A 17,854-nucleotide genomic window follows, 5' to 3' on the forward strand; every position below is an offset into this window, starting at 1 on the left:
CAGGTTACATGAGGCTGCTGATTAGTACAGGTACTGTTGCTGGCTGCTCTGTAGGTAACAGTGTGCAGCTGGTACATATTTACTATACTGGTTACATGAGGCTGCTGATTAGTACAGGTACTGCTGCTGGCTGCTCTGTAGGTAACAGTGTGCTGCTGGTACATATTTACTATACTGGTTACATGAGGCTGCTGATTAGTACAGGTACTGCTGGCTGCTCTGTAGGTAACAGTGTGCAGCTGGTACATATTTACTATACTGGTTACATGAGGCTGCTGATTAGTACAGGTACTGCTGCTGGCTGCTCTGTAGGTAACAGTGTGCAGCTGGTACATATTTACTATACTGGTTACATGAGGCTGCTGATTAGTACAGGTACTGCTGCTGGCTGCTCTGTAGGTAACAGTGTGCTGCTGGTACATATTTACTATACTGGTTACATGAGGCTGCTGATTAGTACAGGTACTGCTGCTGGCTGCTCTGTAGGTAACAGTGTGCTGCTGGTACATATTTACTATACTGGTTACATGAGGCTGCTGATTAGTACAGGTACTGCTGCTGTATGCTCTGTAGGTAACAGTGTGCAGCTGGTACATATTTACATACTGGTTACATGAGACTGCTGATTAGTACAGGTACTGCTGCTGGCTGCTCCTTAGGCAACAGTGTGCAGCTGGTACATATTTACTATACTGGTTACATGAGGCTGCTGATTAGTACAGGCACTGCTGCTGGCTGCTCTGTAGGTAACAGTGTGCAGCTGGTACATATTTACTATACTGGTTACATGAGACTGCTGATTAGTACAGGTACTGCTGCTGTATGCTCTGTAGGTAACAGTGTGCAGCTGGTACATATTTACTATACAGGTTACATGAGGCTGCTGATTAGTACAGGCACTGCTGCTGGCTGCTCTGTAGGTAACAGTGTGCAGCTGGTACATATTTACTATACTGGTTACATGAGGCTGCTGATTAGTACAGGTACTGCTGCTGGCTGCTCTGTAGGTAACAGTGTGCAGCTGGTACATATTTACTATACTGGTTACATGAGACTGCTGATTAGTACAGGTACTGCTGCTGTATGCTCTGTAGGTAACAGTGTGCAGCTGGTACATATTTACTATACAGGTTACATGAGGCTGCTGATTAGTACAGGCACTGCTGCTGGCTGCTCTGTAGGTAACAGTGTGCAGCTGGTACATATTTACATACTGGTTACATGAGGCTGCTGATTAGTACAGGTACTGCTGCTGGCTGCTCTGTAGGTAACAGTGTGCAGCTGGTACATATTTACTATACTGGTTACATGAGACTGCTGATTAGTACAGGTACTGCTGCTGTATGCTCTGTAGGTAACAGTGTGCAGCTGGTACATATTTACTATACTGGTTACATGAGGCTGCTGATTAGTACAGGTACTGCTGCTGTATGCTCTGTAGGTAACAGTGTGCAGCTGGTACATATTTACTATACTGGTTACATGAGACTGCTGATTAGTACAGGTACTGCTGCTGTATGCTCTGTAGGTAACAGTGTGCAGCTGGTACATATTTACTATACAGGTTACATGAGGCTGCTGATTAGTACAGGTACTGCTGCTGGCTGCTCTGTAGGTAACAGTGTGCAGCTGGTACATATTTACATACTGGTTACATGAGGCTGCTGATTAGTACAGGTACTGCTGCTGTATGCACTGTAGGTAACAGTGTGCAGCTGGTACATATTTACTATACTGGTTACATGAGGCTGCTGATTAGTACAGGTACTGCTGCTGTATGCTCTGTAGGTAACAGTGTGCAGCTGGTACATATTTACTATACTGGTTACATGAGACTGCTGATTAGTACAGTTACTGCTGCTGTATGCTCTGTAGGTAACAGTGTGCAGCTGGTACATATTTACTATACTGGTTACATGAGGCTGCTGATTAGTACAGGCACTGCTGCTGGCTGCTCTGTAGGTAACAGTGTGCAGCTGGTACATATTTACTATACAGGTTACATGAGACTGCTGATTAGTACAGGTACTGCTGCTGGCTGCTCTGTAGGTAACAGTGTGCAGCTGGTACATATTTACTATACAGGTTACATGAGGCTGCTGATTAGTACAGGCACTGCTGCTGTATGCTCTGTAGGTAACAGTGTGCAGCTGGTACATATTTACTATACAGGTTACATGAGGCTGCTGATTAGTACAGGTACTGCTGCTGTATGCTCTGTAGGTAACAGTGTGCAGCTGGTACATATTTACTATACAGGTTACATGAGGCTGCTGATTAGTACAGTTACTGCTGCTGTATGCTCTGTAGGTAACAGTGTGCAGCTGGTACATATTTACTATACTGGTTACATGAGGCTGCTGATTAGTACAGGTACTGCTGCTGTATGCGCTGTAGGTAACAGTGTGCAGCTGGTACATATTTACTATACAGGTTACATGAGACTGCTGATTAGTACAGTTACTGCTGCTGTATGCTCTGTAGGTAACAGTGTGCAGCTGGTACATATTTACTATACTGGTTACATGAGGCTGCTGATTAGTACAGGTACTGCTGCTGTATGATCTGTAGGTAACAGTGTGCTGCTGGTACATATTTACTATACTGGTTACATGAGGCTGCTGATTAGTACAGGTGCTGCTGCTGGCTGCTCTGTAGGTAACAGTGTGCTGCTGGTACATATTTACTATACTGGTTACATGAGGCTGCTGATTAGTACAGTTACTGCTGCTGTATGCTCTGTAGGTAACAGTGTGCAGCTGGTACATATTTACTATACTGGTTACATGAGACTGCTGATTAGTACAGGTGCTGCTGCTGGCTAATCTGTAGGTAACAGTGTGCAGCTGGTACATATTTACTATACTGGTTACATGAGACTGCTGATTAGTACAGTTACTGCTGCTGTATGCTCTGTAGGTAACAGTGTGCAGCTGGTACATATTTACTATACTGGTTACATGAGGCTGCTGATTAGTACAGGTACTGCTGCTGTATGATCTGTAGGTAACAGTGTGCAGCTGGTACATATTTACTATACAGGTTACATGAGGCTGCTGATTAGTACAGTTACTGCTGCTGTATGATCTGTAGGTAACAGTGTGCAGCTGGTACATATTTACTATACTGGTTACATGAGACTGCTGATTAGTACAGGTACTGCTGCTGTATGATCTGTAGGTAACAGTGTGCAGCTGGTACATATTTACTATACAGGTTACATGAGACTGCTGATTAGTACAGGTACTGCTGCTGTATGATCTGTAGGTAACAGTGTGCAGCTGGTACATATTTACTATACAGGTTACATGAGACTGCTGATTAGTACAGTTACTGCTGCTGTATGCTCTGTAGGTAACAGTGTGCAGCTGGTACATATTTACTATACTGGTTACATGAGGCTGCTGATTAGTACAGGTACTGCTGCTGTATGCGCTGTAGGTAACAGTGTGCTGCTGGTACATATTTACATACTGGTTACATGAGACTGCTGATTAGTACAGGTACTGCTGCTGTATGCTCTGTAGGTAACAGTGTGCAGCTGGTACATATTTACTATACAGGTTACATGAGACTGCTGATTAGTACAGGTACTGCTGCTGGCTGCTCTGTAGGTAACAGTGTGCAGCTGGTACATATTTACATACTGGTTACATGAGACTGCTGATTAGTACAGGTACTGCTGCTGGCTGCTCTGTAGGTAACAGTGTGCAGCTGGTACATATTTACATACTGGTTACATGAGACTGCTGATTAGTACAGGTACTGCTGCTGGCTGCTCTGTAGGTAACAGTGTGCAGCTGGTACATATTTACATACTGGTTACATGAGGCTGCTGATTAGTACAGGTACTGCTGCTGTATGCACTGTAGGTAACAGTGTGCAGCTGGTACATATTTACTATACTGGTTACATGAGGCTGCTGATTAGTACAGGTACTGCTGCTGTATGCGCTGTAGGTAACAGTGTGCAGCTGGTACATATTTACTATACTGGTTACATGAGACTGCTGATTAGTACAGTTACTGCTGCTGTATGCTCTGTAGGTAACAGTGTGCAGCTGGTACATATTTACTATACAGGTTACATGAGACTGCTGATTAGTACAGTTACTGCTGCTGTATGCTCTGTAGGTAACAGTGTGCAGCTGGTACATATTTACTATACTGGTTACATGAGGCTGCTGATTAGTACAGGTACTGCTGCTGTATGCTCTGTAGGTAACAGTGTGCAGCTGGTACATATTTACTATACTGGTTACATGAGGCTGCTGATTAGTACAGGTGCTGCTGCTGGCTGCTCTGTAGGTAACAGTGTGCAGCTGGTACATATTTACATACTGGTTACATGAGGCTGCTGATTAGTACAGGTACTGCTGCTGTATGATCTGTAGGTAACAGTGTGCAGCTGGTACATATTTACTATACTGGTTACATGAGGCTGCTGATTAGTACAGGTACTGCTGCTGGCTGCTCTGTAGGTAACAGTGTGCAGCTGGTACATATTTACATACTGGTTACATGAGGCTGCTGATTAGTACAGGTACTGCTGCTGTATGCTCTGTAGGTAACAGTGTGCAGCTGGTACATATTTACTATACTGGTTACATGAAACTGCTGATTAGTACAGGTGCTGCTGCTGGCTGCTCTGTAGGTAACAGTGTGCAGCTGGTACATATTTACTATACAGGTTACATGAGACTGCTGATTAGTACAGGTACTGCTGCTGGCTGCTCTGTAGGTAACAGTGTGCAGCTGGTACATATTTACTATACTGGTTACATGAGGCTGCTGATTAGTACAGGTACTGCTGCTGTATGATCTGTAGGTAACAGTGTGCAGCTGGTACATATTTACTATACTGGTTACATGAGGCTGCTGATTAGTACAGGTACTGCTGCTGTATGCTCTGTATGTAACAGTGTGCAGCTGGTACATATTTACTATACAGGTTACATGAGACTGCTGATTAGTACAGGTACTGCTGCTGGCTGCTCTGTAGGTAACAGTGTGCAGCTGGTACATATTTACTATACAGGTTACATGAGACTGCTGATTAGTACAGGTACTGCTGCTGGCTGCTCTGTAGGTAACAGTGTGCAGCTGGTACATATTTACTATACAGGTTACATGAGGCTGCTGATTAGTACAGGTACTGCTGCTGTATGATCTGTAGGTAACAGTGTGCAGCTGGTACATATTTACTATACAGGTTACATGAGGCTGCTGATTAGTACAGGTACTGTTGCTGTATGCTCTCTAGGTAACAGTGTGCAGCTGGTACATATTTACTATACTGGTTACATGAAACTGCTGATTAGTACAGGTGCTGCTGCTGGCTGCTCTGTAGGTAACAGTGTGCAGCTGGTACATATTTACTATACTGGTTACATGAGGCTGCTGATTAGTACAGTTACTGCTGCTGGCTGCTCTGTAGGTAACAGTGTGCAGCTGGTACATATTTACTATACAGGTTACATGAGGCTGCTGATTAGTACAGGTACTGCTGCTGGCTGCTCTGTAGGTAACAGTGTGCAGCTGGTACATATTTACTATACTGGTTACATGAAACTGCTGATTAGTACAGGTGCTGCTGCTGGCTGCTCTGTAGGTAACAGTGTGCAGCTGGTAAATATTATACATATATTGAGTTAACACCCAAATCAAGACGGTTTTAATTAATGCATAACAACCTTATGGCTATGGCTAGATATTCTTTATCACTGAGTGCACTACATCCTTACCTGAGCACGGAGAATACTCTCGCCATCTTGCCGATCGCCCGAATCTTGTTCCTGATGATCTCCTTTCTAGCGGCCGCTGTACCTACTTTCAATGGAATAGGAAGAATCTCAAGCTCAGGAATACTCAGGGGGGTGAACAGAAATATACTCACAGCAGCAACAACACAATCACACACTTATGTTTTTTTTGTCAAATAAATCACCATATAAAGATATTGTCCTGTAGCTCTACATAAATAATGCAGCTGATAAAGCTAATAAAGGTTTTCTCCACTTAGTACTTCATAAAGATGTGCCGTATAGTGAGTGGATATGACACATATAGTATAGACGTGCTGTATAGTGAGTGGATATGACACATATAGTATAGACGTGCTGTATAGTGAGTGGATATGACACATATAGTATAGACGTGCTGTATAGTGAGTGGATATGACACATATAATATAGACGTGCCGTATAGTGAGTGTATGACACATATAGTATAGACGTGATGTATAGTGTGTGTATGTGACACATATAATATAGAAGTGCCGTATAGTGAGTGTATGACACATATAGTATAGACGTGATGTATAGTGTGTGTATGTGACACATAGTATAGACGTGATGTATAGTGTGTGTATGTGACACATATAATATAGAAGTGCCGTATAGTGAGTGGATATGACACATAATATAGACGTGCCGTATAGTGAGTGTATATGACACATAATATAGATGAGCTATATGGTGAGTGTATATGACATATAGTGAGTGTATGACACATATAGTATAGACGTGCCGTATAGTGAGTGTATATGACACATATAGTATAGACGTGCCGTATAGTGAGTGTATATGACACATATAATATAGAAGTGCCGTATAGTGAGTGGATATGACACATAATATAGACGTGCCGTATAGTGAGTGTATATGACACATATAGTATAGACGTGCCGTATAGTGAGTGTATATGACACATATAATATAGACGTGCCGTATAGTGAGTGTGTATATGACACATATAATATAGACGTGCCGTATAGTGAGTGTGTATATGACGCATATAATATAGACGTGCCGTATAGTGAGTGTGTATATGACACATATAATATAGACGTGCCGTATAGCGAGTGTGTATATGACACATATAATATAGACGTGCCGTATAGTGAGTGTGTATATGACACATATAATATAGACGTGCCATATAGTGAGTGTGTATATGACACATATAATATAGACATGCCGTATACTGAGATTATGTGACACATATAATATAGATGTGCCGTATAGTGAGTGTATATGACACATATAAATATAGACGTGCCGTATAGTGAGTGTATGACACATATAGTATAGACGTGATGTATAGTGTGTGTATGTGACACATATAGTATAGACGTGATGTATAGTGAGAGTATGTGACACATATAATATAGACGTGCCGTATATTGAGTGGATATGACACATATAATATAGACGTGCCATATAGTGAGTGGATATGACACATATAATATAGATGTGCCGTATAGTGAGTGGATATGACACATATAATATAGACGTGCCATATAGTGAGTGGATATGACACATATAATATAGACATGCCGTATAGTGAGTGGATATGACACCTATAATATAGACGTGCTGTATAGTGAGTGTGACACATATAGTATAGACATGCCGTAAAGTGAGTGTATATGATATATATAATATAGACGTGCTGTATAGTGAATGTATATGACACATATAATACAGACGTGCCGTATAGTGAGTGTTTATGACACCTGTAAAATAGGACGTGCTGTATAGTGAATGGATATGACACATAATATAGATGAGCTTTATGGTGAGTGTATATGACATATATAATATAGACATGCTGTATAGTGAGTGTATGACACATATAGTATAGACGTGATGTATAGTGTGTGTATATGACACATATAGTATAGACGTACCGTATAGTGAGTGGATATGACATATATAGTATAGACGTGCCGTATAGTGAGTGTATGTGACACATATAGTATAGATGTGCCATATAGTGAGTGTATGGCACATATAATATAGATGTGCCGTATAGTGAGTGTATATGACACATATAAATATAGACGTGCCGTATAGTGAGTGGATATGACACATATAATATAGACGTGCCGTATAGTGAGTGTATATGACACATATTATATAGACGTGCCGTATAGTGAGTGTATATGACACATATAATATAGACGTGCCGTATAGTGAGTGTATGTGACACATATAACATAGACGTGCTGTATAGTGAGTGTATGACACATATAGTATAGACGTGCTGTATAGTGAGTGTATGACACATATAATATAGACGAGCCGTATAGTGAGTGTATGGCACATATAGTATAGACGTGCCGTATAGTGAGTGTATCACACATATAGTATATACGTGCTGTATAGTGAGTGTATGACACATATAGTATAGACGTGCCGTATACTGAGTGTATGACACATATAGTATATGCGTGCTGTATAGTGAGTGTATGACACATATAGTATATGCGTGCTGTATACTGAGTGTATGACACATATAGTATATACGTGCTGTATACTGAGTGTATGACACATATAGTATAGACGTGCCGTATACTGAGTGTATGACACATATAGTATAGACGTGCCGTATAGTGAGTGTATGACACATATAGTATAGACGTGCTGTATAGTGAGTGTATGACACATATAGTATAGACGTGCTGTATAGTGAGTGGATATGACATATATAATATAGACGTGCCGTATAGTGAGTGTATATGACACATATAGTATAGACGTGCCGTATAGTGAGTGGATATGACACATATAATATAGACGTGCCGTATAGTGAGTGGATATGACACATATAAACATGCCGTATAGTGAGTGTATATGACACATATTATATAGACGTGCTATATAGTGAGTGTATATGACACATATAATATAGACGTGCCGTATAGTGAGTGGATATGACACATATAAACATGCCGTATAGTGAGTGTATATGACACATATTATATAGACGTGCTATATAGTGAGTGTATATGACACATATAGTATAGACGTGCCGTATAGTGAGTGTGTATATGACACATATAATATAGACGTGCCGTATAGTGAGATTATGGGACACATATAATATAGACGTGCCGTATAGTGAGTGTATATGACACATATAAATATAGACGTGCCGTATAGTGAGTGGATATGACACATATAATATAGACGTGCCGTATAGTGAGAGTATGTGACACATATAAATATAGACGTGCCGTATAGTGAGTGGATATGACACATATAATATAGACGTGCCGTATAGTGAGAGTATGTGACACATATAAATATAGACGTGCCGTATAGTGAGTGTATATGACACATATAAATATAGACGTGCCGTATAGTGAGTGGATATGACACATATAATATAGACGTGCCGTATAGTGAGTGTATATGACACATATAAATATAGACGTGCCGTATAGTGAGTGGATATGACACATATAATATAGACGTGCCGTATAGTGAGAGTATGTGACACATATAAATATAGACGTGCCGTATAGTGAGTGGATATGACACATATAATATAGACGTGCCGTATAGTGAGAGTATGTGACACATATAAATATAGACGTGCCGTATAGTGAGTGTATATGACACATATAAATATAGACGTGCCGTATAGTGAGTGGATATGACACATATAATATAGACGTGCCGTATAGTGAGAGTATGTGACACATATAAATATAGACGTGCCGTATAGTGAGTGGATATGACACATATAATATAGACGTGCCGTATAGTGAGAGTATGTGACACATATAATATAGACGTGCCGTATAGTGAGTGGATATGACACATATAATATAGACGTGCCGTATAGTGAGTGGATATGACACCTATAATATAGACATGCCGTATAGTGAGTGGATATGACACGTATAAATATAGACGTGCCGTATAGTGAGTGTGTATATGACGCATATAATATAGACGTGCCGTATAGTGAGTGGATATGACACCTATAATATAGACATGCCGTATAGTGAGTGGATATGACACGTATAAATATAGACGTGCCGTATAGTGAGTGTGTATATGACGCATATAATATAGACGTGCCGTATAGTGAGTGGATATGACACATATAATATAGACGTGCCGTATAGTGAGATTATGTGACACATATAATATAGACGTGCCGTATAGTGAGTGGATATGACACCTATAATATAGACATGCCGTATAGTGAGTGGATATGACACGTATAAATATAGACGTGCCGTATAGTGAGTGGATATGACACATATAATATAGACGTGCCGTATAGTGAGAGTATGTGACACATATAATATAGACGTGCCGTATAGTGAGTGGATATGACACCTATAATATAGACGTGCCGTATAGTGAGTGTGACACATATAGTATAGGCGTGCCGTATAGTGAGTGTATATGACATATATAATATAGACGTGAAGTATAGTGAGTGTATATGACATATATAATATAGACGTGCTGTATAGTGAATGTATATGACACATATAATACAGACGTGCCGTATAGTGAGTGTTTATGACACCTGTAAAATAGGACGTGCTGTATAGTGAATGGATATGACACATAATATAGATGAGCTTTATGGTGAGTGTATATGACATATATAATATAGACATGCTGTATAGTGAGTGTATGACACATATAGTATAGACGTGATGTATAGTGTGTGTATATGACACATATAGTATAGACGTACCGTATAGTGAGTGGATATGACATATATAGTATAGACGTGCCGTATAGTGAGTGTATGTGACACATATAGTATAGATGTGCCATATAGTGAGTGTATGGCACATATAATATAGATGTGCCGTATAGTGAGTGTATATGACACATATAAATATAGACGTGCCGTATAGTGAGTGGATATGACACATATAATATAGACGTGCCGTATAGTGAGTGTATATGACACATATTATATAGACGTGCCGTATAGTGAGTGGATATGACACATATAATATAGACGTGCCGTATAGTGAGTGTATGTGACACATATAACATAGACGTGCCGTATAGTGAGTGTATGTGACACATATAACATAGACGTGCTGTATAGTGAGTGTATGACACATATAGTATAGACGTGTAGTATAGTGAGTGTATGACACATATAATATAGACGTGCCGTATAGTGAGTATATATGACACATATAGTATAGACGTGTAGTATAGTGAGTGTATGACACATATAGTATAGATGTGCCGTATAGTGAGTGTAAATGACACATATAAACATGCCGTATAGTGAGTGTATGACACATATAATATAGATGTGCTGTATAGTGAGTGTATGACACATATAGTATAGACGTGCCGTATAGTGAGTGTATGACACATATAGTATAGACGTGCTGTATAGTGAGTGTATGACACATATAGTATAGACGTGCTGTATAGTGAGTGTATGACACATATAGTATAGACGTGCTGTATAGTGAGTGTATGACACATATAGTATAGACGTGCTGTATAGTGAGTGTATGACACATATAGTATAGACGTGCTGTATAGTGAGTGTATATGACACATATAGTATAGACGTGCTGTATAGTGAGTGTATATGACACATATAGTATAGACGTGCTGTATAGTGAGTGTATGACACATATAGTATAGACGTGCTGTATAGTGAGTGTATGACACATATAGTATAGACGTGCCGTATAGTGAGTGTATGACACATATAGTATAGACGTGCTGTATAGTGAGTGTATGACACATATAGTATAGACGTGCTGTATAGTGAGTGTATATGACACATATAGTATAGACGTGCTGTATAGTGAGTGTATATGACACATATAGTATAGACGTGCTGTATAGTGAGTGGATATGACACATATAATATAGACGTGCCGTATAGTGAGTGTATATGACACATATAATATAGACGTGCCGTATAGTGAGTGTATGACACATATAGAATAGACGTGCCGTATAGTGAGTGTATGACACATATAATATAGACGTGCCGTATAGTGAGTGTATATGACACATATAGTATAGACGTGCCGTATAGTGAGTGTAAATGACACATATAGTATAGATGTGCCGTATAGTGAGTGTAAATGACACATATAATATAGACGTGCCGTATAGTGAGTGTAAATGACACATATAATATAGATGTGCCGTATAGTGAGTGTATGACACATATAATATAGACGTGCCGTATAGTGAGTGTATGACACATATAGAATAGACGTGCCGTATAGTGAGTGTATGACACATATAATATAGACGTGCCGTATAGTGAGTGTATATGACACATATAGTATAGACGTGCCGTATAGTGAGTGTATATGACACATATAATATAGACGTGCCATATAGTGAGTGTATGTGACACATATAGTATAGACGTGCCGTATAGTGAGTGTATGACACATATAGTATAGACGTGCTGTATAGTGAGTGTATGACACATAGTATAGACGTGCTGTATAGTGAGTGTATATGACACATATAGTATAGACGTGCCGTATAGTGAGTGTATATGACACATATAATATAGACGTGCCATATAGTGAGTGTATGTGACACATATAGTATAGATGTGCCGTATAGTGAGTGTAAATGACACATATAATATAGACGTGCCGTATAGTGAGTGTAAATGACACATATAATATAGACGTGCCGTATAGTGAGTGTAAATGACACATATAATATAGATGTGCCGTATAGTGAGTGTATGACACATATAATATAGAGGTGCCGTATAGTGAGTGTATGACACATATAGAATAGACGTGCCGTATAGTGAGTGTATGACACATATAATATAGACGTGCCGTATAGTGAGTGTATATGACACATATAGTATAGACGTGCCGTATAGTGAGTGTATATGACACATATAATATAGACGTGCCGTATAGTGAGTGTAAATGACACATATAATATAGATGTGCCGTATAGTGAGTGTATGACACATATAATATAGACGTGCCGTATAGTGAGTGTATGACACATATAGAATAGACGTGCCGTATAGTGAGTGTATGACACATATAATATAGACGTGCCGTATAGTGAGTGTATATGACACATATAGTATAGATGTGCCGTATAGTGAGTGTAAATGACACATATAGTATAGACGTGCTGTATAGCGAGTGTATGACACATATAATATAGACGTGCTGTATAGTGAGTGTATGACACATATAATATAGACGTGCCGTATAGTGAGTGTGTATATGACACATATAATATAGACGTGCCGTATAGTGAGTGTGTATATGACACATATAATATAGATGTGCTGTATAGTGAGTGTATGACACATATAATATAGATGTGCTGTATAGTGAGTGTATGACACATATAATATAGACGTGCCGTATAGTGAGTGTATATGACACATATAATATAGACGTGCCGTATAGTGAGTGTGTATATGACACATATAATATAGACGTGCCGTATAGTGAGTGTATGTGACACATATAATATAGATGTGCTGTATAGTGAGTGTATGACACATATAATATAGACGTGCCATATAGTGAGTGTATGTGACACATATAGTATAGATGTGCCGTATAGTGAGTGGATATGACACATATAAACATGCCGTATAGTGAGTGTATATGACACATATAATATAGATGTGCCGTATAGTGAGTGTGTATGACACATATAGTATAGATGTGCCGTATAGTGAGTGTATGACACATATAGTATAGACGTGCCGTATAGTGAGTGTACGAGACACATATAGTATACACGTGCCATATAGTGAGTGTATGAGACACATATAGTATACACGTGCCGTATAGTGAGTATATATGACACATATAGTATAGACGTGCTGTATAGTGAGTGTATGAGACACATAGTATAGACATAATCCCCTCATCAGCCATATACAAGTCAGAGTATCACATACAGAGGTGCCATGATACATAAACTCTCTTTGCTGCTCCCTCACTGACAAGCTATTCTGATTTGCTGTGTGATTTAGATTAATATGTACTTATTGATCAGTATTTAGTACTTCACAAGTATGGTTTCCTTTTCAGTTCTGTGGTTCTTTAATTCATATAAAGTCCAATTAAATTATTTTAACTATGAAAAGCTCCAGATAAAAATATTTCTGAAGATTCATGAACACAATTTGTAAGATTTACAGATTGGTTACCCAATAATAACAGGTCACAGGGAATTGGACAAGGGAAAAGAACCTACTGAAAACAAAAAGCTCACACTCTGGAAAGTAAAATGGTTTAAATCAGAAGATCTTTTAAGTTTTGCAACTTTTTATTAAACCTGTATTGGTCTAGATGATAAATGGGCTAAGCAAAAACTGTAGCACTAGAAAAGTCCACATTGTGCTAAAAAACATAAGTTATGCTTACCAGATAATTTCATTTCCTTCTGTATAAGGAAAGTCCACAGCTTCATTCCTTACTGTTGGGAAATACTGAACCTGGCCACCATGAGGAGACAACCCAGCCAAAGGCTTAAATACCTCTCCCACTTCCCCTATCCACCAGTCATTCTGCCGAGGGAACAAGGAACAGTAGAAGAAATATCAGGGTATAAAAGGTGCCATAAAAAAAAACATAATTTAGGGGGCCGCCCATCGGAGAAGCACGGGCAGGAGCCGTGGACTCTCCTTATACAGAAGGAAATTAAATTATCTGGTAACCATGATTTATGTTTTCCTTCTTAATATAAGGAGAGTCCACAGCTTCATTCCTTACTGTTGGGAAACTTATACCCAAGCTCTAGAGGACACTGAATGATAACGGGAGGGACAAAAAGAGAGGGGGACCCTAATCTGAGGGCACCACAGCCTGCAAAACCTTTCTCCTGATGGCTGCTTCAGCTGAAGCAAAAAGATCAAACTTGTAAAATTTAGAAAAGGTGTGTAAGGAGGACCAGGTAGCCGCCTTACAAATCTGATCAATAGAGGCCTCGTTCTTGAAGAACCAAGAGGAAGCCACTGCTCTAGTAGAATGAGACGTTATTCTCTGAGGAGGTCTATGTCCCGCTGTTTCATAAGTTAAGCGGATAAGACTCCTCAACCAAAAAGATAAGGAAGTCGAAGAGACCTTCTGACCCTTACGCTTCCCAGAATATGCCACAAACAAGGAAGAAGTTTGTCTAAAATCCTTAGTAGCTTGAAGAAAAAAACTTCAAGGCACGAACCACGTCCAAATGATGAAGTAAACGTTCCTTTGAAGAAGAAGGATTAGGACACAAAGAAGGGACCACAATCTCTTGATTGATGTTGCGGTCTGACACGACTTTAGGGAGAAACCCTAACTTAGTACGTAGGACAGCCTTATCCGAATAAGATAACCAGATAAGGAGGCTCACATTGCAAGGAAATTTAAGATACTCTGCGCGCCGAAGAAATAGCCAGTAGAAAAACATAATTTATGTAAGAACTTACCTGATAAATTAATTTCTTTCATATTAGCAAGAGTCCATGAGCTAGTGACGTATGGGATATACATTCCTACCAGGAGGGGCAAAGTTTCCCAAACCTTAAAATGCCTATAAATACACCCCTCACCACACCCACAATTCAGTTTAACGAATAGCCAAGAAGTGGGGTGATAAGAAAAAGTGCGAAAGCATATAAAATAAGGAATTGGAATAATTGTGCTTTATACAAAAAAATCATAACCACCACAAAAAAGGGCGGGCCTCATGGACTCTTGCTAATATGAAAGAAATGAATTTATCAGGTAAATTCTTACATAAATTATGTTTTCTTTCATGTAATTAGCAAGAGTCCATGAGCTAGTGACGTATGGGATAATGACTACCCAAGATGTGGATCTTTCCACGCAAGAGTCACTAGAGAGGGAGGGATAAAATAAAGACAGCCAATTCCTGCTGAAAATAATCCACACCCAAAATAAAGTTTAATGAAAAACATAAACAGAAGATTCAAACTGAAACCGCTGCCTGAAGTACTTTTCTACCAAAAACCGCTTCAGAAGAAGAAAATACATCAAAATGGTAGAATTTAGTAAAAGTATGCAAAGAGGACCAAGTTGCTGCTTTGCAAATCTGATCAACCGAAGCTTCATTCCTAAACGCCCAGGAAGTAGAAACTGACCTAGTAGAATGAGCTGTAATCCTTTGAGGCGGAGTTTTACCCGACTCGACATAGGCATGATGAATTAAAGATTTCAACCAAGATGCCAAAGAAATGGCAGAAGCTTTCTGGCCTTTTCTAGAACCGGAAAAGATAACAAATAAACTAGAAGTCTTTCGGAAAGACTTAGTAGCTTCAACATAATATTTCAAAGCTCTAACAACATCCAAAGAATGCAACGATTTCTCCTTAGAATTCTTAGGATTAGGACATAATGAGGGAACCACAATTTCTCTACTAATGTTGTTGGAATTCACAACCTTAGGTAAAAATTCAAAAGAAGTTCGCAACACCGCCTTATCCTGATGAAAAATCAGAAAAGGAGACTCACAAGAAATAGCAGATAATTCAGAGACTCTTCTGGCAGAAGAGATCGCCAAAAGGAACAAAACTTTCCAAGAAAGTAATTTAATATCCAATGAATGCATGGGTTCAAAAGGAGGAGCTTGAAGAGCCCCCAGAACCAAATTCAAACTCCAAGGAGGAGAAATTGACTTAATGACAGGTTTTATACGAACCAAAGCTTGTACAAAACAATGAATATCAGGAAGATTAGCAATCTTTCTGTGAAAAAGAACAGAAAGAGCAGAGATTTGTCCTTTCAAAGAACTTGCGGATAAACCTTTATCTAAACCATCCTGAAGAAACTGTAAAATTCTCGGAATTCTAAAAGAATGCCAAGAAAAATGATGAGAAAGACACCAAGAAATATAAGTCTTCCAGACTCTATAATATATCTCCCTAGATACAGATTTACGAGCCTGTAACATAGTATTAATCACAGAGTCAGAGAAACCTCTTTGACCAAGAATCAAGCGTTCAATCTCCATACCTTTAAATTTAAGGATTTGAGATCCTGATGGAAAAAAGGACCTTGCGACCGAAGGTCTGGTCTTAGCGGAAGAGTCCACGGATGGCAAGAGGCCATCCGGACAAGATCCGCATACCAAAACCTGTGAGGCCATGCCGGAGCTACCAGCAGAACAAACTAGCATTCCTTCAGAATCTTGGAGATTACTCTTGGAAGAAGAACTAGAGGCGGAAAGATATAGGCAGGATGATACTTCCAAGGAAGTGATAATGCATCCACTGCTTCCGCCTGAGGATCCCGGGATCTGGACAGATACCTGGGAAGTTTCTTGTTTAGATGAGACGCCATCAGATCTATTTCTGGAAGCTCCCACATTTGAACAATCTGAAGAAATACCTCTGGGTGAAGAGACCATTCGCCCGGATGCAACGTTTGGCGACTGAGATAATCCGCTTCCCAATTGTCTATACCTGGGATATGAACCGCAGAGATTAGACAGGAGCTGGATTCCGCCCAAACCAGAATTCGAGATACTTCTTTCATAGCCAGAGGACTGTGAGTCCCTCCTTGATGATTGATGTATGCCACAGTTGTGACATTGTCTGTCTGAAAACAAATGAACGATTCTCTCTTCAGAAGAGGCCAAGACTGAAGAGCTCTGAAAATTGCACGGATTTCCAAAATATTGATCGGTAATCTCACCTCCTGAGATTCCCAAACTCCTTGTGCCGTCAGAGATCCCCACACAGCTCCCCAACCTGTAAGACTTGCATCTGTTGAAATTACAGTCCAGGTCGGAACAACAAAAGAAGCCCCCTGAATTAAACGATGGTGATCTGTCCACCACGTTAGAGAGTGTCGTACAATCGGTTTTAAAGATATTAATTGAGATATCTTTGTGTAATCCCTGCACCACTGATTCAGCATACAGAGCTGAAGAGGTCGCATGTGAAAACGAGCAAAGGGGATCGCGTCCGATGCAGCAGTCATAAGACCTAGAATTTCCATGCATAAGGCTACCGAAGGGAATGATTGTGACTGAAGGTTTCGACAAGCTGAAATCAATTTTAGACGTCTCTTGTCTGTCAAAGACAGAGTCATGGACACT

The 17,854-nt window shown here is 39.6% G+C and overlaps 1 protein-coding gene across 4 annotated transcripts in view; it reads right to left on the reverse strand.

Moving 5' to 3' along the window:
• The window catches only part of LOC128639748 (serine/threonine-protein phosphatase 2B catalytic subunit beta isoform), a 358,087-nt gene that overhangs the window by 26,841 nt on the left and 313,392 nt on the right, over positions 1 to 17,854 (reverse strand). For 2 of the 4 annotated variants that reach the window (XM_053691874.1, XM_053691872.1), the window contains exon 12: positions 5,744 to 5,828. In XM_053691874.1, the coding sequence (XP_053547849.1) occupies positions 5,744 to 5,828 (85 nt within the window). The remainder of the gene's footprint in view (positions 1 to 5,743; positions 5,829 to 17,854) is intronic. The other 2 variants (XM_053691875.1, XM_053691873.1) reach the window with 1 other exon arrangement.

Source organism: Bombina bombina, chromosome 9 (genome assembly GCF_027579735.1).
Source record: "Bombina bombina isolate aBomBom1 chromosome 9, aBomBom1.pri, whole genome shotgun sequence".
Classification (NCBI taxonomy): domain Eukaryota; kingdom Metazoa; phylum Chordata; class Amphibia; order Anura; family Bombinatoridae; genus Bombina; species Bombina bombina.